Raw genomic sequence first — 21,661 nt, 5'->3', positions numbered from 1 at the left:
ATCACACCTTGCACTGTAATCTCTATGGTGGACGACTACTCTCTTTCTCTGATAAATCGTTAAAATTTTTCATGAAAAATCGTTGTTGTTGTTGGCGGCGGTGAACACTTTTATTCTTCGCACAAAATGTCGTTCTGCAAACTGATATTACATGCTTTTGATAATCGCAACTACCTTTGGCCCAGTTTCAATGGAATCTCTTCACCGAAACTCCCGACTCCTATAGATATACATTCTTCGTCGCAAACTCTCGACTTGGTTGGCAAGGGTTGACTCGAGTCTAGCTGTCTCTAAGGCAACGTAATCCTCGTTTCAAGACAATTTAACCGACTATTGCCGGAACGGCGATTCTTTCACCGCCCCCGGCCACCGAGTAAATCGATAGTATACGGAAGAGCAGACTGCTCCAGGGGTAGGTATGTGTAATCGGATTTCTTCGAAGAAAACGAGCGCGGGCTAGTCTTTTACACCGGAAATAGCCGGCTACTCCGTGACCTGGTTTTACTTCTTAGGTATTCTTCTTCCACTCGTTTTTCTGTCGAGAAAAGAAATTGTATTTATTATGTCCCTTCATCGTTTGATCGATTTCGCTTCATTTTATACCTACTACCGATCTTCTGTTTTTGTTTACAGTTTCCGTTTCTCAGATAACAGAGATGTACATACGAGTACGAGGATTTAAGCATAGCAAAGGATAAAAATTGGGAAGTACACAATAATAGAAGGTTATTTCGTTCAACTTTAACACTTTTTTAATTATCGCTAGAACCGAGGCAGGGCTTTTGTTCTCCGAAGTTAGAAGCATGAGAAACTTGGGTTAGCTTACTCGCTGCAGGAGCTTTAGAACTCGATGAGATATTACCGAAGAATGTATATCGGATATAACCGTCTGCACTGCAGTGGAAAATAGGGTGAAATTTTGAAGTATAAAAATCTTATTCATCAACTTGGGTGCAGATTCGTTATAGCAGCCCAGATGTAGAATGAAAATGATGAAAAGTTGGGGGAAAAACGATTTCGGGCAAGGAACCTCGTTCGAGTCAAGTCGTGTAATCAATACCGTCCGCCGTTTCGTGGGTTTCCTCCTCTCGTCCTCGGGAGATCCCTAATGATCGTCACCGCGAAGCGACGAGAGTTGGAAGGACGAAAATTCAGCCGCAATCCCTCTGAGCCATTCTTTTCCTTGAGAATCCTCCGATTCCTCGATCATTCGGCATCGGCGTTTCTTTTTCCTTTAACCTTGAAGCCAATTCTTCGTTCGTCACTTGCGGTCGAAGTAAAACTATCAATCAGTCCTCTTATCAATCATCACGATCATCCGTGATATTGATTTCCACATTCACATGGTGCATGACACGAGCGGTCAGAGAAATCGCCACCCGACACATCGCTTGGGAGTCGGGCACACGTGCTGCTGCTACTGCTGCTGCTGTTTGCCACTTCCAGCCATCCATCCTCTTGACTTTCCGCAACCCCCGGCCGGAAAGGCCAACCCCGTGGTGCGCCTTAACCGAATAAAGCCTACCACTCGGCGCGTATGAGCCATTAGCCGTGTATTACCACAGCTTTTCTCGCCGGCTGAGTTATAGGCCCCAAGGACCAGACCCCACAAGCCATAATATAAAAGGTCGAGACCTACTCTGCGCCGGAAGGAAGGAAGGAAGGGTTTTGGGACAAAAAAATAAAAGAATAAGACGCTCTAAAAAAGAAAGGGTGAAAATTAGAGCTCTCTACTTCTTAGCTGTCCTTTCCTGCAGAAAGGCTTCAAACGATTAGGAGATGAGACGTGGAGTCGAAGATTTTCACCAAAACCAAATACCAAACTCGAAACTTACCCGCAAAGTAGGCGAGCATCGCTGTCAGGGCGACAGCCAGGAGTATCAACGCGATCGAGAAACACTTCCAGGAGCATCGATGTTGGCATCTCTTGTCAATGTGGAAACGTGACGGGGAATATGGCGAGTAATGCGGTGCTGGACCAGCGCGAAGCGGGAATACCGGCATCGCCAAAGGTTGTCCTGGAGCGCCACCGTTTCCCGCGGAACCACCGCCTCCGAGGGAGCCTACGGTGACCTGCTGCTGGGGAGGGGGGAGCCTGAAAGTAAAAAAGAAGAATGAATTAGATGGGTAACCGGGCTATCGGAACTAGAATCGATGCTGATCATTTAGTTCGGCCTGCCTATAAGGGATCTCCTTTTGGAAGGACGAAATGTTATGGTATAAATTTATGCTCGTTTGGTAAATCCGGACTCAAGGTTGATCGATAAGAGGATAAGTTCCTCCCACCATCCCCCTGCAGTTCCGATTTTCGTGAGAGGCTAATCGAAGTCGCCGTTAAAATACGAGCTCGAGGACTGAATCTGAGGAGCGAAAATTCGCAAGGACCTTTTCGGAGCTTGCAAGAGGGGTAGAAACTCGGGTTTAATACAGTACCTATGCGGGGCTAAATATAGTTTTCCGATAATCACGTGAACCCATGAATAGCATTACCAGCTAGTACATTGTGCTGTCGAGACGCTCGTCTTCCTCTTTCCATACCAAACCACCGCATCGTACGACGAGATAAAAATCCCCTAAGAATATAACGCAGTTGACAGTTGTTCCGGTTCTATATACTTAATGCAGTGAGGAAAACGGCCGACAATGTGTAGAATTCTGAATTACGTCAATGTTAGTTGTGCACTCGCTTTCGAGGTGTGCACTGTAGGTGAGGCTGACGTCTGCGAAACAGTTGTCGCATCATGAAAATTCTTATTACAAAATACTGTGTGGGTGTGTACACAATGGGCGTATCGTCATGTGCAGTACACGCGCGTTATATGTATTCGTTTCGTGCAAATCAATCAATCCTCGTTGTCCCTCCTCCGCCGTTCCAATCCCCACCTTTAGTATACCACCTCAGCATCCTCCAGCTGCAGATTTCCCCGGCGTTGACGCAAATCTCCTGGGCGAATACGACGAGCGTAATCTTCCCGGAGTACGGTACCTACGCAGTAGGTTGGTTGGTAGGTATATCCGCGTCGCATGGTAGCAGTTGGAGCGAAATATAATGCATCCAGAGACAGTGGCGAGAATGGGATGGAAGGACTTGGGTATTTTTTACGGGATGAAACCAGGCCGGGTAGACACTGGGAGAGATATGATTTGAGTTACGAAACGTCAAGGTGGGGGATGGAAGTATGATTAAACAAGCAGGAAGTCTGAGGAGGAGGAGGAGGAGGAGGATGAGGAAAAGAAAAAAAGGAATTCCAAAAGGGTGGTGGTTGCTGCTGGGTTTTCGCCTATTTCTCGTTCTTTCGGGGAAAAAAACTGCGAGCCAAGAAAAATCCTATATTAAATAAATAATCTTTTTCCATCACCCACTGTCGCCGAGTTAAATGGGGGCTACGTTTATGGTTATATGTACATGCTCTGAGTTCCCTGCGGGAAACTAATTTGGCAAAGGTATCGAGAGAGATTTGAGGTCGCCTGTAAACGTATAACTATAGTGAGGAAAAAACTTAACGAGCGAATAATGGGGTGTTTAAGATTTGGACCGAGGCCAAATTCCAACGGATTTATAGATACAACAGGCACGTGACTGGATTCCTGAAATATCATATCCCCTGCAACCCTCGACTCACACCCTGTGGTCATCCTCTTCCTTCGTCGAAATCGCTTCGCTTCTATATGTGTATGCGATACGTCGTTGCTAACCGTGCAGACCAGATCTAACGGAGAGAGCGAATGAGAGACGCGATGTATGTGAACGATGGAAAGTCTAATCTCTGCCACAGCGGACAGTCGTTAACGCCATGAAGCCCATATTCCGTCGTATAGTTTGCCTAGCAAATGAGCTCGGAATGGTTTTGGCACCAAACTCCTCACGCTTTTCCTACATGGCTAATGTCGTTATAGCCATTCGTGGATTGTCCCGGGTCGTTGGACTTTCGAATCTCATAGGCGGTGGTAAGTGGGAATGAGCAGTTGGCAAAAACGATCTCGAATATCACAGAGACTCTAGCTAAACGACTAATTGCTGAGATACTGTTCCAACTCATTTGAACAGCACTTTTTACACTCAAACTTTTGAAGAGCGCATCTCTAGCCGCTGGTGCAGTGAATACTGGAACTAAGAACTTCCGCTTTTGCCAACAAATGTATGGCTGCAGTGTATCCATGGTCTTTGGACCCTGATGGTTGGAAAGCGGACGGCTCTGCGTGTACACATCAGGAGGTGGATACGCGACAACGCGGAGCTGCCAGTGGAGAACTCGAATACGGACGATGTCTCGCCGTCATCGCCACGGGAATCGCTACCGATACACAACCACATACGTCGCTGTACCACCACGCCCTTCATTCCCCAGTTTCTCGGAAAACCCAGTTCGAAACGAGCCTTAAGTAATCAATCACAGTCACCCTGAGAGCCGGAGAGGAGAGCTCGAGCGCAGAAGCTTGTCACCGACCGAAGGAAATCGGGATAAGAATATTCAAAAAATTTCATCTACGTAGCGATGGAGGCGATCTATTCGAGAAAATTTCAATCATCTTCACCTAGAGCTTACCATGGAGGGCAATATACCTACACACTGTTGAAATTTATAGCTCGGATTCAGCGAATGGTGGCTCGTTGTCCAAGGAGAAGATCTGCCGGATTCAGCATCGGCTTGGGAAGCGACGCGGTGCCGAATCCAGGGTCAGTTTCTGCGCTCTGGCAGTGTCGACCAGCGTGTCAGTTCCGTGGATAGTTTATGTGCGTTTACTTGCCAAGCTGGGTTAATCCATTTGCAACGGTAAATCAGTTAGCTGGAATTAGGTTACGCTTCGCGATCAATAAGGCAAATTAGGTTGCCCTGGTGGTATAATTACGGGATACCAGATCGGAGGTTCACGCTACCACGAAGGTGCTCTCTGTACGTCTCTCCCGTCCTCCCTTCTCCTGGTTACGTTCACCCTGATGATGGTAGGATTCGTGGTGGTGTTTCCCGAGGTTGGTCCCGCAGGATTGTACTGGACCCGGATAGGCAGAGTCTGCCCAGCTCCCTGTCTTTTGATATACGCTATTTGCCTCCGACACGCACACGTGACCCTGATGGTAACCTAATGCAAATTGACCGGTCCCTATAGTGCCGCAGTAAAAAGGTAATTGCTGTTAGAACGCTTGCGTTGCGTTCCGTTGGCCCGATACACAGCGCTGAGTGCAGTCTGAGTGGATGATTGGATCAATCTCGCTGTCGCAGATACCAAACCGTGTGATCCAATTGTCACGTAACAAACGATGAATAAAACCAGGCCTGATATACGAAGGTCGAAAACAGGTCGGTGTGTAAGACGCAATACGAACGTATACTCCTGAAGTCGTTGTGCCATATGCCAATTCAATAAGTGGTTGAGGAGGACCCGAAAACGAATAGATTGCCTCATTCGAAGAAGGTTTTCTGCCTCTAAAGATACACTTGGCTCGTCGAATTGAATAGGATAGTGTACAGTAGAGCTGCAAAGGTGTTGTTACGTCCGCTAGTGTAGATGTCTCCTGGGTGCGGACCGGAACCTCGTTAGATAGGGCAAGTAATCACGGTAATTAGAGGATGATGCCGGGTGAATAGAAGGTGGAAAAAATCGGTGCAGTCACTTGGCCAAGAGCTGCTGATCGTTACGAGTATCCAATAACCGGATATAGCTGGTAGCCGATAGTAATTTTTAATAGCATCGGCGTACCGTGACACCGGCGAAGAAAGTATAGCGGCAGTGGAGCTGGATAACTCGATTTGCTGGGCGAAAATAAGAGGGTGAAATGGGAAGATGAGGAGGAGGAAGAAGATGAACGTGGAAAAGGCAATCGCTTCGAATGGAAGCGGGGTGGATCCGATAAGAATGTCGGTGCGGTGTCTTCATATTTTAGGTTGAAATCAATAGCCGTGTGTGTCAGGGACTCGGAAAGAGTTACGAGGTTTCGCGTTTCAGGTAACAACCGGCATGAAGCTATACTCGTCGGTAGGTACCTATATCTGGGGGATAAATCTCTGTTCGAATGATGCATATAATGCAGAGAGAATGAAGAAGATGTAGAGATGGGACGAGAGACTGAATGCAGCTTGCGCGTATGCAGGTGACACACGACACTTTGCTTTGTCGAGTAGGTACGATACGCATCGGTAACCGTGGACAATCGTAGAAATAGTTTCAACCCGAAGTAAGCGTCCTAATAAAGAATCTGATAGGGTTACGTTTCGTTCTTTTCTCCTATTCTCTTCTCTTCTCTTCTCTTCTCTTCACTCCTCGTTGTAGGCTGGCTTCTATTGCAGCCTCGCTCGTTTCTCGGCCATTCTTTCTCCCATTCAAAGGGGTGACGTACAAAGGGCCGCGTAACTCGATACACAAACGAACAACGCACCGTTATACCGCTGTTGCTGCGACGCGACGGCGACGGTGAGCTGAAATTGAACGTTCCACGCTCCAGGTAAAAGGTTAAGCCCCTGGGGTCGTTAGGTCGAGGTAGTTCAACCGGTGCTCCGGTTCCAGATAAATCTTTGCTCGTGAACTCAGAGGAGCATCTCTATAGTATACCTAGTTGGATAGGTACTGTCCTTTGCACCGTTAAGGGGGTCCACCCCATACCCTCTTGCCCTCATCTCGCACTTGAGACTTTTAATTATCAATTCTTTGCTCATTAATATTAACACGGGGATTACCTTTCGCGCACCTTGTGTGACAGTGGTGTGAAATGATATCGCGTCAGCTGGTACGTATCTATCTGCGATAGCCAGCTTCTACGTCCAGGCAGTATAATCCTTGGGATGTAAGATCGAGCGCCTCGTTTAACGATACTTAAAGGAAGCCTGGAGTATTACAATATTAATTGCCTGATCAATTTTCGAGTAGATGTGTGTATAGGTACGTATCCTGGTTTGACAGGTATTCGAGGCGATTTAGTCAACGGTTAGATTTAATTAACGTTATCGCCTGGCATCGTAAAGGGTTTTAGTGCGATTCTATTTCGGATATTAGGGTACCTATATATCTTATAAGCTAGAAACAACGCGACGCTTCGAGGGGGGGTGGTGGTACTTATTTCTAATGGATCGAATGACTCGTAGAAACCTGATGTAGGTATACCTTCTGATAATTATTATTAATATGGGCTTTCGGTAAAAGCTATCTCATTTAATGCTCTTAAGCCTCGACATAACTCACCCTCAACTGTTGTATTAGATTAACGTCTACCCCTCCCTCACCCTGCTGTTATTACTATTATATTGCGAATCGATAAGAACGGGCGTTGTTACGCGTCGCGAATGCATTTACGATACAACCGATAAATAGCTGACGGTTTTAACGCATAATCGAACCTGGGAGCTCAAAATATACGCACTTCCGATTGCCAGGTGGATGAGATTAGTGTCAAGGAAGAAGGTAAATTGAATCGGATCAGAGTTGAATGGGAGCCTCGGGCAAGTGTCACTTGAAACTAATCTCGTTACGGTCCAAAGGTGGCAAAACGCTACGTCGCCCGAGTCCAGGTTAAACATCTTTTCATGACGTCAAGGCGCTCACCCCTGTTGCAGGTCTTACGCCTCCTTTTGTTACCCCCACCTGGCTGTAATACGAGGCTCGTGTCAATCCTCGAATGGCTTCTATTGTCCTGGTTACACGGGGTTTGTATCGTTCGAAAATAGCTATCCTACCCTCGGCAGGTGCGGGGAAAGGGGGGGGGGGGGGGGGGGGGGGCCCGAGGGAACTATGGTGGATGTCGTCTTGTTAAATCTCGTAAAATCTCTGCCCACGTTTTTCCGCCCCTCTTGCCGCTCTGCTGACTTTGAGAAATAAGTGAGAGATGAAAAAATACATCACGGAGGATGAACTTCTCCTCCCTTCCTACCTCATTTTTATTCTTCCGCATATATATATATATATATATATATATAATACATATACGTATTATATAGTATGTACCCAGTAGGGTATGGAAAGAGTTGAAGACAATGAGGAGAAAGAAAACCAACGACGGTTAAAGTATTGTAGAAATGACTTTTCTTCCATACTTGTGATGTACGTATATGTATATATGTATTGTATAATGTGCCATGGACTCACAGTCAGAGCCACGCTGGCCATGGTCCTCCCCCTTCTCTGGGCTATTCCGAATCTTTATTGCCGGCGATCAGAATTGAATAATGCAATGGAGCCGACTACGCGTATGTATATAGCTATGAAATAGTCGCGGGGAACAGACTGAAAAGCCAAGGAACTCTGACCTTTATACCGTATATATATTATATATATATACTTTATATACGTACATACGTTTCACCAACAACCATCGAGGGCGAGAAGATGCAGTTATCGATATTTGTGAAAAAAAAAAGAAAAAGAAACTATCAAACTGCTGGAATCTCTTTCAACGTTGTTTTCCCTTCTTCAACTGATTACATTCATTTCCAAGTACGACGATCTTGTCTCAAGACTCTGTCAGCCACAACCACTTTTTTTCCCCGTTAGTACAGAGGTCAGAGCGGTGATTGAAATCCATAATGGACACAGTTATCATCTCTTATCGTTAGTTTTTATTTGCTACAACTATCACACACAAATCACAGAAGATATAAAACTTGTCTTTTCATTTCTTGCAGATACTGCGATGTTACCATTACAACTCTTTCCACTGCTCGAGGCGTATTCTTTCTGGTTTAATCAGCACACAGAGTCGATTGATCGGTGAGTAAAAAGTTTCGTCTTACCGCTAATGAGAGAGGCCTTTCAGCTTATTATTTTCAGTTATGTGTGTATGTTTTTTTTTGTTATCCATTGTTTATTCCTTTTCCATTTTTCCGATTTTACACGTTACGGAATCAGACCTCATCGCAGGTCGAAATGATGCCGTGAAGCCGTACGAACCTTCCTGTGTATCTCGATTTTTCATTTCGAGGCCACGTTTCGGCGTTGATAAAGCGGTGTAATATAAAATAGTCCCGTTCTCAGTGATATGTTGTGATATACACACACATGTGTGTGTTATATATATTATACATACGAGTATATGTTATATCCGAGAGGCTTGTACTCTGGCCAAAAGGGCGAAAAGGTGGCTATATGTATACGCGGGTCTCGAATATCACCTCAAGCTTTGCGAATTTCGCAAGCATTCGATCATCCCTCGTCGGATACGGGCGTCGCATCCCAACAATGAAGAGAAGCCGGAGGGAGAAGCCCGTCGGTTTAGACGAGGAGGATATGCGGGGGATGGAAGAGGGTGGGGGTGGGGGGAGAGAATATTAGGCCACGTGTGTGCCAGTAATAAGATTGCGAGCGTGAGCACAATGCAAAAACGAAAATGCGAAGATGCAACCGGCATGGCAACATCTTCCGACGTTCACCGTCCACCATATTCTACGATGACGAGATACGACGAGGGGTGAGAACCCCCCCCCCCCCCCCCGTCCGTTACACAGTGTAATTTTCTCCGTTGAGTATAATACATGATATGTGACGAAACTTCGTCACGTTTCTCTCTATAGGAATTCGATAACGTTGACGCGCGTTGGGATCCTACTCAAGCATTGCATTAGGGATGATAATGTTGTTTAATGATAAAATGCAACTCTGCTGAGGGGGGAGAATTATCACAGAATGAACGAGCGGCTGACACGGTATAATTATCGCGGCAATGCTGATACAATGCTAACTCCACAATCGTCCGATTATCGTTACGCGGATGATTTTGTATTAGGATAACATACGTATCATACAATTTATGTACAAACGATTATATCTCTCAACGCATGATTGAACGCTTAGATACTCGTATTATTCGGATATTAAATCGGCAGGTATATATCTATATATATACACACACACACACATACATGCAACATCTGGATCGTCAGTATCGATCACGTAACTAATCATTAATCATCGTCGATGAGAAAAGCGTGCGAGTTAATGGCAGAACTCCTACATTTCTATTATATTTTTTCGATCTTTCACCGGAAAGAGCTTCTGCTTCAGCGAAATCCGACATTTTCAAGCTCAGGACGATCTGCGTGTGAAGGATTCACTTCCATTCCGTATTTGCAATATGGCCGGAAAATAACGGACGATATTTTACTTACGATAAGTTAACAGCGATAACGGTGATGAAGGTTAACGTCGATTATGAATTGTGTGGATGTAGGTATGCTTCGGTGCCGAGGTTGGAACCTGTCAGGATCTGCTTTGACGCTTTTCGCTTTAGAAGAGGAGGCTGCCTGACCGGCTATATTAGCTCCGTTTAAAACTTATCCACCTACCCACTTTGCAAACTAACGTCAGTCTTTTCTAAGGTCTACGTATACTGCATTCGACGCTTCGACCTCAAAAGGACAGCACGTGTATGCACCTTTGAAATTTCCACTTGTAATTATCACTTAGTTTCGCTAGGCGAGTGGAATTTTTTTCTTTTTTTTTTATGCGAGGCGATCAAGTATAGACAAAATGTCAATGGAATAAATTGTTCATTGTGTATTGTGTTCTACTCAACGATCATAATTTAGTAAGAAATTTTTATCACGTACATTTTTAAAGGAAAAAAAAACGCGAAATGCATTTTGACTGTAAAATTTTATCGTCCTCTAGTCGATCGTAGATATTGATAAGTAAAGAAATCGTGAAATTTGGGACAAACGACAAGATTAAAATTACTTTTCGAATGCTGGTTCGATATGTTGAAAATCATTTAGATTCTATTTTTGACATTAAGATAATTAGAAATAACCTCGAAGTGCAATTTAGATGTATTATTATCGAATACAATATCATATTTTTACGGTCTGAAGTATGACCGTTGAATCAGAATGGGAAAGAACCTAAACGCTATCGGTTAAAGTATATTTTCGTATTCAGAGGCTCTACGGAGTCTAAGAACAAGGAGCGTTTTTTCGAGGGAGTTTTTTTCTTCTTCATCCCCCTATAGAGCCGCAGGTTGCTGGTTATAGAGAAGGAATAGCGAGAAGTTGAGAATCTGTCGGCGGTTGCAGATCCTCCCCGATGCCCCATAAATCTGAAGTTTATACGCAGTATCGGTGTGGCGATATAATCCCGAAAATGAACTTCGCTCCTCAGATTTATATCCATTTCGACCTTACCGGCCGTTCCCGGAAAAAGAAAGAGAGAGAGAGAGAGCAACGATTTGGCGGGCGAAGGGATGGAGAAAACCAGAGAAAGGGAGCGAAGGACATCCCTTCACTGCGGTGACGACGCTTCGCGGATGCTCTCCGCCAGTTTTTTTTCCAGCCCCACCCTCTCGTAAAAGCATTTCACCCCGCACGCGTCGTCGTCCGAAAGTAGGTATAAGGGAGGGGGGATGGACTCGGAGACCCGGTCGTCGAAACTCCACGCGGGGGTCGAGTCAACTGCAGCTCGGTAAATCTAATTCCAGGGGTTGCGATTGTCCACTGCATTATATATAGATACGTGTATGTGTTTGTGTGTGTGTGTGCGTGCGTGTTACGCGGGGCGGGCAGTGCGCGTCCACGTCCACGTGTGGAGCCACGAGGGTGTCTGCACCGTTTCCATCTTCTCCGGACTCCGGACTCCATCCTCCGTCTACGCCACCCCGGCTCATCGTCTCGGAATAGATGGAGGGTGAGGTGAGGTCGTCTCAGCGTCTCAGCTTTTCAGCATTTCAGCATCTTGGCGTCGGCGACTCGTCGACGAACTTTCTTTTCGCAATTTCATTGAGAACCGCATCCCCACCACCGTTGCACCTCTATACCGAGCGGATGCGACGACGACGCGACGATCCGGTACGTCGTGGCGGAAAGCTCTTATTTTTAGACCGTTTGCTTTTCTGTTTTCTGTCTTCTGGCACTTGGCATTTCTATATTTACTCCCACTGAGGTGCAGGGTTGCTTGTGTAGCGTACAGGGGTTACCATGTCGTTACGGCATTAAACCGAGGTGCAGCGCATTCGCCGCACACCCCTGAGAAAGAGAAAGAGAAAGAAAAAGAGAGCGAGAGAAAAAGAGAAATGCCAACGAACCTCCCCTTTTCTCCCCGTTCGACCACCCCTTTCCGCCATAGGTGGCCATGCCTGTCAAATTCTCTTGACAGGATCACGGACGACACTTAATTAGTTTGCCCCTCGACGATCCGCCTGTCTGCGCATATTGTATTTAGTTGTAAACCTGCTGCTGATGCTGGAGCTGCTATACCTACCATATACTATAATAATGTACAGCGCGTGCGCACACATACGGTTTCTCTATCCCCCCACAGATCAATCTAGATGCATATCTTCACGTCTGAGTGTACATGTAACGGGTATAAAGCTTGTCACTATCAGGATCTGAAAATTGTTACGTCTAGATCGGTGTTTTTGATGAAGCGTTCAGTGATCTGTTTTGTTTTTTGTTTTTTTTTCCTTTGTGCGTCAACACGCTTATGACTTTGAAGCGATTTTCTAGGCGATGCTGGGAATCTAATATAGAATAGAATTTTACTTTCGAAAACAATTGTTTTTAAACCATGGAAGCAATATTGAATTATTTAACTGCAAGGTGTCTGAAAGATTTCGAAGTACAAAAAAAAAAAAATCAAAAAGTTATACAACAATCGTTCGACATGACGGATTTGTATCAGTAAAAATAATATCTCTGACGTTATTTTGTAACAAATGCATCTGCAATATGTATATATAAAGGGGCAATTTATCGTTTTTAATGTGCATTCCTTGCGAAAAAGAAGAGAGAGAGAGAGAGAGAGAGAAGAGCTTCTTGTTTCATAGATCCCCGGACCTTTTATCCGCGTTACGTATAGATCCTCGCTGCGCCCGCGGCGCGGCGGATGCAGCGTAAGAATGAAAAAGGCCGGAAAATAGCGAGGGTAGATACGAAAGTACTTGGTACGTTGGTGTATGTCATTTGTACTCGTGGCAGACGTGCATCGCGCTTAATTTTAACTCTTCTCGCGGTTGAAAAATGAATGAACTACTTTGCGCTTGACTTGTTCGCGTTGCTCGGTATTCTTCCTCCAGCATCGCTATGTATGTACACCATCTACCTCTGATATAATCTCGACGAGTGTGTGTGAGAGAGAGAAAGAGAGAGAGAAAAAAGAGGACTCACATATTCCTGCGTATCAGTTATCCGATAGCTTCGACCTGCGTACGAAACGCTTCGAATTTTTACCATTTTCGTGCCCCTTGAAACATCATAGCTGTGATATCAGGCTTTGCGGCTATCGATATTACACACCAAAAAAAAAGAAAAATAACGGAAAAAAAACAACAACAACGACAAAAATCCCAGTGTCTAGTTACGTATATATCCGCATGGTAAAAAACGCCTGACGATTCATCACTTCTACTCCAAACCGGACGCAATAATTCTCCCTGCTGATCGTTTTATAAGCTTATAAATTACCCGGTTAGTTCCTTGGCTGATTTATCGGTTCGAATCACCACCGATCACCGGTTCACCGGTTGTGCATTAATTCCTTCGCTGCGTTAATTCTTTCAGTCTCGCTTCTTTGATCCCGAATAAATGTAGTAGGTATGATACCTATACTCACAGCGTAAGATCACTTTTCTACGGTTGACTATATTCCCGAATTCTCAATCTATAAAGATATCTTCTCGCTGGCCTGATGATCTACAAGCTGCGTTTCGCGTCACCTCATCAACTCTCCTGTGAAAACGAGGTTCAAACCGCCGCGGCGCACCTAATCCGACCTGGTCGGTAGGTACAACGGTCTCAACCGGAAGTACTATTTCAGCGTAATTGCGGGCACGCCCGCCCTCTCTCGTCTCGGCTAACTAGGTAGCCAGTAGTTCAAACTCCGAGAAGCCGCATGCATACGGGACTCTGAAACCAGATGGTTATAAATATTCTTCCAACTTGAATTTTCGTGAAACTAATCCTCTTGCGGCGTAGTTTTTGATGTGTGTGTGTGTTTTTTTTCCCTGCTTTCGGATTTGTTCTTCACTATCTGTGTTTTGCAACGACACATTAGGTATACAGTCACAGACACTTGACTTGGACCGAGCCGGTATAAGTTCGCCGACAGGAAAAGGAGCGGCAGGTTACTCCTCAATGATAGCAATCGATCTTCTTGTACCGACTCGAGTCTGCTCATGGTATCGACAAATTACTCGTTGAGACACGGTCAGAGCCGACTGACGTCGACGACGGACACATCCGAGTCGTTAGTGCGGAGCGTCGATCCGTCACGCTTCCTCGCCTCGTCCACCCGGTCCCCGGCATCCTTTTTTCGGTGTAATGAATTTTCCTTCGCCACACGAGAAGGCCGCTCTCAGGGCTTAGGAGGAACGACGAGACACCCTTGGGTTTAACGTAGGTACCGAGACTTTGCATTTTTTTCTCATTCTTCTTATCACGCGTGGTTAAATCCCCCCCCCCCCCCCCCCCCCCCAGTGTTTGTCGTCGCGAATTGTCTGTCTGGAACGAATGAAAAGGAAAGAAGGGCAGACACGAGCAGAACGAAAATAAAATCTAGAGCCATCTGGTACGACGAAGACATGATGGAAACGTTCTGGTTTAGGATTGCAGCAAGGTTGAGGAAAGGAACGTTGCAGCTTCGAGTTTCCCTTCGGTGCTTGAAACTGGATCTGGTATAAGAGACACCCCTGAGGAACCCGGAAGGCATATTTGTGTGTTTTTACAAAATGCGAGAGTTGCCAACTGCGGATGAAAAGAAGAGGATTTAGAGAAGAAACACGTGGAAATTCTCCTTCTCGTCGACGGTTGTAAAGCAGTTGGTTCTCACGAAATGGTCACTTGAGTTGAAGGCGTCGCTGATCCGCGCCGGCCGAGGCGAAAGGTCAGAAGCGTGTTTTAAGGGCGCCGCCGTTCTTCGTGTCTCGAATTTCGACACCCTCGACATTTGATACAGAAGCGAGACAATTCGAAGAGGTATCCGGAAGTCGAGTGTAGGCGCGAAGTCTCTGCACAAAGGTTCTTCGTTTCAGCATCGACATCATCATCGTATCGGCGTACGATCGGCGCTCTTTTCCTGGCGTTAATCAAACGACAAGATGAAGACCGGACAGCGCAGCGCGGCGAAGAATGATAAGCGGTTCGATAGAGAAGAAAGAGCGACGACTCTCTAGTCGCTTATCTCGTCGCCGCAGGGAATTGGCGTATAAGGTACAGCGAAACGGGGCATGTAGAGCACAGCCTCATCCGGAAGAAGATAGGAGGAGGGAGAGAGTCTCTTCTTTCCTTACCCATTTTCATCCCCCTAGCAGGGATTTCGAAGAAAGAATTCCAGCCGAGTGATCATACGAAGAGTCCATGTCCGCCTCTCTTTCTCTCTCTCTCTCTCTCTCTCTCTCTCTTTCTTTCTATGGTTGGGCAAATCCTCGAGGGAAAGAAGCAGAGCGAGAGAATAAGAGGATAGATAAAATGATATAAGCCAAGATTTAGATAAAGATCTCCGTTCGAATGGACCTAAATTAATGCGGTGCGTTCGGGGAGAACGAGGGGGGGGGGGGGGGGGGGGGGAAACTTCTAATTATAATCTTGATTGAGATGGGTTTCCGAAATAGCTGATTACGTGTCCGCTTTATGTATCGCCGCGCTGCTGCCTGCATCGTTCCAATCTCCTTTTTACAAGGTATACCTTATACTCCGAGTGCATCATCGTCTATAACTGCACTCGATGCACCGCCGAGATGAATATAACAATATATCTATAGCATAGGAATATACACAGCCGAAACGTGCTTGTCGAGTGACTATCTAATTAAGATTTTAATGAAGATGTACAGCGGGAGAGGCCGACGGATGAACCGACAGACTCTCCGCGTGTGCATGTCGGGATCCAGTAACGATGAAACCTACGGCATCAAACATGACGTGCCTCACTCGAGTGCCCGCCTAAATACTGTAATCTCCTCTCGACGCAGCCTCCCCGTGCAAAATCTATATAAGTTACTCGGCGGCCATTCAAGCGGTAATGATCCCCGAGGCGAGTTACATATGCGCATAATCACACCAATCTCCATTTACATGTATACTCCATATACGCACAGAGAGTGCTCAAGTGGATCAGCCTCCATGATACCTGATACAACTAATACAGCCACGTCTATGTAAGTTACAATTACAGAGACGCGCGTCAGTTCCAAGGTTCATTAATTTGTATTTCATACCGAACAAACCCAACTCCATTACATCCATTCGCTCGTCGGCTTTGGGGTACCTACCCTCCATGCACCCCGCACAGTTTACCCTCCTAACCTTCAAAAGAATTTCATAAAGCATAGTTCGGCGGGTTGGGTTGGGTTGGGGAGGATTTTTTCAATAGCGCAACTTCGCGTTGCTATATGCTTCTCTCTTGTTCACAATAGATGCGGCTTCTGCTATGGCTGCTCTATAACCATCCGAAGTTGTACTCGCGCGGGTATACCTAGAGGCTGTTCATCAATTGGAGAGGAGGCTCTTCTAACTCTATATATGTAATATGTGATAGAGATACGTAACGTCGAGTGTACGTAAGTATATCTACAGGGTGGCGAAGTATCCTTGTGTAAAATTTCACCGCGACAAAATTCTACCTGTCGTTTCGCAAAGTGTTTCCGTGCTGCGATTGCATCTGCAGAGTTTCGTTAGTCTATAGTGAATATCAGATCAGATCAGGATCCGATTTGTATAATAAGGATGCAACAGTGTTCCTATAGGTGAGAGTGGATTTCCATAAGATCCAATTTTGACACCACCGTGTACGAATGATGGCGTTTCACGTACGTCTACGTTATGTATGGCATTGGTTGCTACCTCAAATATAGAGAAAGACGAGACGACTATCCGCACTGTATACGCCGGGTAATATTCAGTACAAAGAGGCCTAGAGTCCACACATCTGGTAGGTTGCAGGACTGTAAGCACCGTGTTCAAATACCCGTGAAGACCCCGCTTAAACGGTAACAATGCATCGATGAATGCGACGGTTAACTAGCTGCCTGCAGGATACACTGACGCTGCCTCCATGTACCGTGTAAGGCACGTATGATACACACGTTGCGCTGTGTTATAGGAAGACCGACATCATCGTGCACCGGCGTCGCGACGCCTGCAACATGTTAGTGTTGCCACGCAGTGCATGCAGTCATAGTCACATGCTGTGCTGTGACTATCGTACGAATTGCATTGTGCCCACAGTCAGCGACTCTCTCTCTCTCTCTCTCTTTGGCAATGGAATGGTGAGGGTGTCAGTCCATGCCGACCGCGACGCCTAAAAGGATATTGATGTATTGCCCGGTTGATTAGGCTTCTATAAGTTTAATTCAATCGTAGCTCGAAAACTGGGTTCGGTTGTGCAGTAAGCAGGTATGGCACGTTACTTTTTTTTAACACGCCCGCGGTTTGTAACCGTGAAATTCAGAGAGTCAATGGGTTTGATTTTATCCTTTTACCCCCTTTTCCAATATCCTTTGTCACCGAACTATATATCCGTTTCCGAATTTCTTTTTTCATGCCTCGACCGCTCGCTGCCTGTACAAATGTTGATCTTTGATGCTGACTCTTTGCAAGGCTGCAACAGCTGCGAATTTACTATGAGGGGCGGAATCTACTTCTCTCCTGAATTTGTTGGTATTATTTTTTTGCGTATCTAACCTACCAATAGGAAGTGCACGTTTAATTCTCTCTTAAGCGTTGGACGTTCGAGATTAATGAGCCAATGATCGGAGCTACCGAACGAAGGCAGTTAGTTCTCTTTTTCATCTCTCTCTTACTCTCTCACTCGAGCATGCAGTGAGACAAAAATTAATTGCATCAAGAGAAATGCACTTAACTAATTGCTCCTTGCTGGTGAACGATGGTATTTTATATATATATAGATATATATATATATATATATATATATATATATATATATATATATCCGGGCATGATCAAGCTTCGTGGTATATCTTTCTCCGTCTCTCCTCCGGCCCCCGGGGGGCTTCTAAGGGAGATGAACTTCACTCCTAAAAGCATACGTGTATAGATACGTGTTGCGCAACGGCTAGATAAATTGAACGAGCTTATACTACACAGTTTCAATTAAGCGATTGACGATAACAGTTTCGTTAAGGATCACCGCCGTTATATGGGGAAAAAGTATCATACGTGCGTTTTCATCATCGCCACGGAATAGATTTCGGGGGTATTAGTTATACGATTTGGTGCGACATTGTGCGTCTTGTATATCTGTGTCATGAAACAATCTTATCATTCACGCTGGCTACACGCATTAGAGTCACTTCACGATACTCATTCACTCGGCTTCGGACTAGCTACAAATGCATCGTGGTTCGTGTTTGTGTGCGTTCATGTGTAATATACCTATACAGAGATTACTTTAGTGCAGGACGCAGTACATATACGAACTGCATGAAGCTGCGAAGTGACATGAAGTTAGTAAATATGTTCACGACGAGAAGACGTACGGGACAGATAATTTGTACGATTTTATCTCATTGTGTGTTAATGTACCCGTAGCGTTACTAAGATAGGTAAAAGGGGAAAAGTGCGAATTATATTTTATCATACTAACACGGCGGTAATCAACTTCTGTACAATCGTCCAATGCTGAACTATGTGTTGATCGTGAACCTAAGCAAGAGGGAGACTTTCTGGTCACGTATTTCGCCCTATTACGAAACTCTTTCGTTTTTACCCCCGAGGCGAGATCATCTCCGGCGGCAACAGCAGCAGCAACCACCGACCTACCTGCACGCCCACTTCGTAATCGGACCAACACCTATAAAGGTTATTTAGGGCCTTACCGCGCAATTAAGTCAAGGCGTGGGACATAATATCGGGCCTGAGTTATTGGGCCATAAATTTATCGTAGGCCCTGAGCGTGAACTTGTCCAACGACAATGGAGACCATTGTGCTCTTACTGCTGCTGCTGCCGTTGGTGCCAGGGTGGTTGTATGGTGCAGAGACGCGGAGTTTTGGAAGTGGAGTAGTACCAACGTACGACCTTTCGAATATCGTCGTGGTCTTACGTTAGTGTGGGAATTTACGTGGGTGGTTGTGAATGGCTTGGCTAGTAGTTGACGCGGCAGTGCTTTTATCATGCGAACCTTTCACAATTTTCCACTTTCAGCCTCGAGATTCACACGCACTTGTCAATTAATCTTTGTGAGTTTGATATGTGTGTGTATAACCCACGAATACGTGTACACTTACTGTATCTACGTATAATATGTCGAAGTCGAGATCGGACGTTGGGGATACTGGGAGGTTCATTGTGTTACAGAATTGCCGATGGGCGTTCAGATGGGTGAAAATATCGATACGGAGTTGGAACGAAGCAGCGATCGAACGCTTTCGTCATCGACAATTCGCATCTACCAATCCTCTTCGTTTTTTCACGTTAAACGTTGAAAACAAATTAAATGTATGAGATGGTCACGCGGTTACATTCGTAAAAATTCGGAGTTGGTAAATCTACTATAATATCGACGTTTTGAAAATTCAACTTTGTTTTCTTGAAAATGAAACGATTTTTTATCGTTATTGTTCGATAAGGTGAATGAAAATTTTTATATACCTTGCTGATAGATTTTTCAAAAATAGATGTATAATTCAACAACCTCTCACCGTTTGCTGCTTCTTTATTTGATTATTAGAACGACGAAAGTGTCACTTCAACTTCAATTCATGTATCATGTTTTTTATACGCTGCCTAACTTGAATTTGACAATTTGTATAACAGTTCCCTTTTGTAACACTGAATCATTTACCTTCTAATTTACCATGAAATGTGTTTTCTTCTTCTTATTTTTTTTTTCTTTGTTGAGTTTCATTCCTCCGCGGTCTTGTTCGATGCTCGAGGCTGTTCGCCGAGATGGCACGCTGTTATCTCGTTTTAATACGTACAGATCTTCTACCTCGTTTGAATTAAATATTTAAAATTAGTCGAATTTCTCAACGTTTCTCCTCGGCTCGGCTCTCTTTATCTATCTTTTCGTTACTCTCTTCGTCCCCCTCCCCCCCTGACAAGACATATAAGCGACTCAATGCCCTGGAGCCCAGAGAGCGAGGGGAAGAGGGACGTCGTTTATTTTGTCTCGACTCTCTTCCTTCTCGTCCTTCTCGTCGTCCTCGTCACAGCAGCGCTCCTGGCGTCTCTCTGGTAAATATGACGTCGTGGTCGGGATCGATGGCCCATCCGCAGGCTTGTAAGGGGAGCTTTCCATCGAACGGAGGGTCGCGTCCTGTTCGCCGTGAAGCCTTGCAGGCTTCTCAGAGTCCTTATTATCCGGAGATGACGGGCATTCTTACCTCCGCAAATACATATACGTACGTATCTACATACATACATACACCGTCACGGTATGCGTGTATATATTCGACATGTACGAGATGCTTTTGAGCAAGCATGGCAAGCATGGGGGTATCGGGTCGAGATACAGGTCAACTTTCTGTTTTACCGACGACGCGGAATTCGGAATTGTTGATTGAATGTTTTATTCTGGGTTTGAGAAGGTGTGAATCTTTTCATCTCTGGTTTTAACGGGTTCGACTAGCGATTTTTAATCTTCTTGATACTCTTCTTCTTGACGGTGTCAGACGACGCTGTAGAATTTTGCGAAAATCGCGGTTCGCGCCAGCGCGAGCGAGATCTGATCTGATATACGTCCTTTGATTTCTATGGGAACGTCTACAGGCGAACTTGTAATTACTTTGGGCCCGAGGTACGGGAGAAGTTGACGTTTTATTTTACTCGGGGATTGACACGGATATCGACAGACGTAGTAATGCAGACTCCGCGAGTCCTGGACTCCGTCGTCTCTGTGGTACACCCGTCATCCGAAACGCCAAGCTCTCCATTCCCGACGTTCGATTCGTCGACTCTCCGACTTTGTGTCCACGTCCTCCCTTTCTCTATCTCTCTTTCTCTTTCTCTCCCTTTTTCTCTTTGTTCCACCATTCCTGAAAAATGTGATTACTGGACACCCCTGAAAATCCATTACCGAATCTCCTTTGGCCGACGACAGCTTCGGGTTCTCGGTTTTTTTATTATACTTTTATTCACTTTCATCGAAAGCCAGTATCGAACATGAACTATATAGGTATGCTGACTTACCTCGCGGGGGTTTGATTTCGTAAAACTTGATCAAGATTTGTTAAAAGTCAGAAGTCTAGTGTGCGCACGATTGGGGAAGAAATGTTTTCTGGATCTCATCAGCCATTCCCTTAAAATTTATAGGCAAGAGTTTTCAACGCATTCTGTTTGTCCTTGGGATACGGAAAACGAAGGGGCTACAAAGCGAGGAGAGACAGGGCAAGAGACTGCAAGAGAAATGAGAGCAAGTTTATGCGCGGCCAATTACCGGGGTGGAAGAGAAATCCCTGAGAGGAAGGGAAAGCGAGAAAGATAGATAGATGGAGATAGAGAGAAAGAGAGAAAGAGAGTGGGAAGCTGGAGCAGTAAAATCTGCAACTGTTTTGACGCATCCCCGCGATTCAGAGCAAGGGAAACTTTGTATGCCGGAAGAAGCTGCGGGAGGGTCGTGACGCCTTCCTAATGACGGTATTATATTTATTTATGGGCAACGCAGCCTCAGTTTTCCAGATTTCGGCAAGGTGTCGGTTTATATGCCCGAGGGAAGGATGGAAGCTGAGGGCAGAGAGCCGGGAGATTTTCGTTTGAAACTCGAGCTTGATAGATTTATTTTCCCAAGCT

The 21,661-nt window shown here is 45.4% G+C and overlaps 2 protein-coding genes across 9 annotated transcripts in view; one reads left to right on the top strand and one right to left on the bottom strand.

The window, feature by feature from the left end:
* LOC124412217 (teneurin-a) overlaps positions 1-21,661 on the bottom strand; it is a 497,247-nt gene that overhangs the window by 24,891 nt on the left and 450,695 nt on the right. For all 8 annotated transcript variants that reach the window (XM_046891912.1, XM_046891915.1, XM_046891916.1 and 5 more), the window contains one exon: positions 1,836-2,095. In XM_046891912.1, the coding sequence (XP_046747868.1) occupies positions 1,836-2,095 (260 nt within the window). The remainder of the gene's footprint in view (positions 1-1,835; positions 2,096-21,661) is intronic.
* Positions 1-21,661, top strand: part of LOC124412224 — a 204,480-nt gene that overhangs the window by 36,265 nt on the left and 146,554 nt on the right. Inside the window, exon 2 of the mRNA XM_046891929.1 lies at positions 8,613-8,697. Coding sequence (XP_046747885.1) covers positions 8,621-8,697 — 77 coding nt within the window. The 5' untranslated portion in view covers positions 8,613-8,620. The remainder of the gene's footprint in view (positions 1-8,612; positions 8,698-21,661) is intronic.

This window comes from Diprion similis, chromosome 11 (assembly GCF_021155765.1).
Source record: "Diprion similis isolate iyDipSimi1 chromosome 11, iyDipSimi1.1, whole genome shotgun sequence".
Classification (NCBI taxonomy): domain Eukaryota; kingdom Metazoa; phylum Arthropoda; class Insecta; order Hymenoptera; family Diprionidae; genus Diprion; species Diprion similis.
The sequence above is the reverse complement of the archived record's forward strand: the minus strand, read 5'-3'. Positions and strand labels throughout refer to the sequence as shown.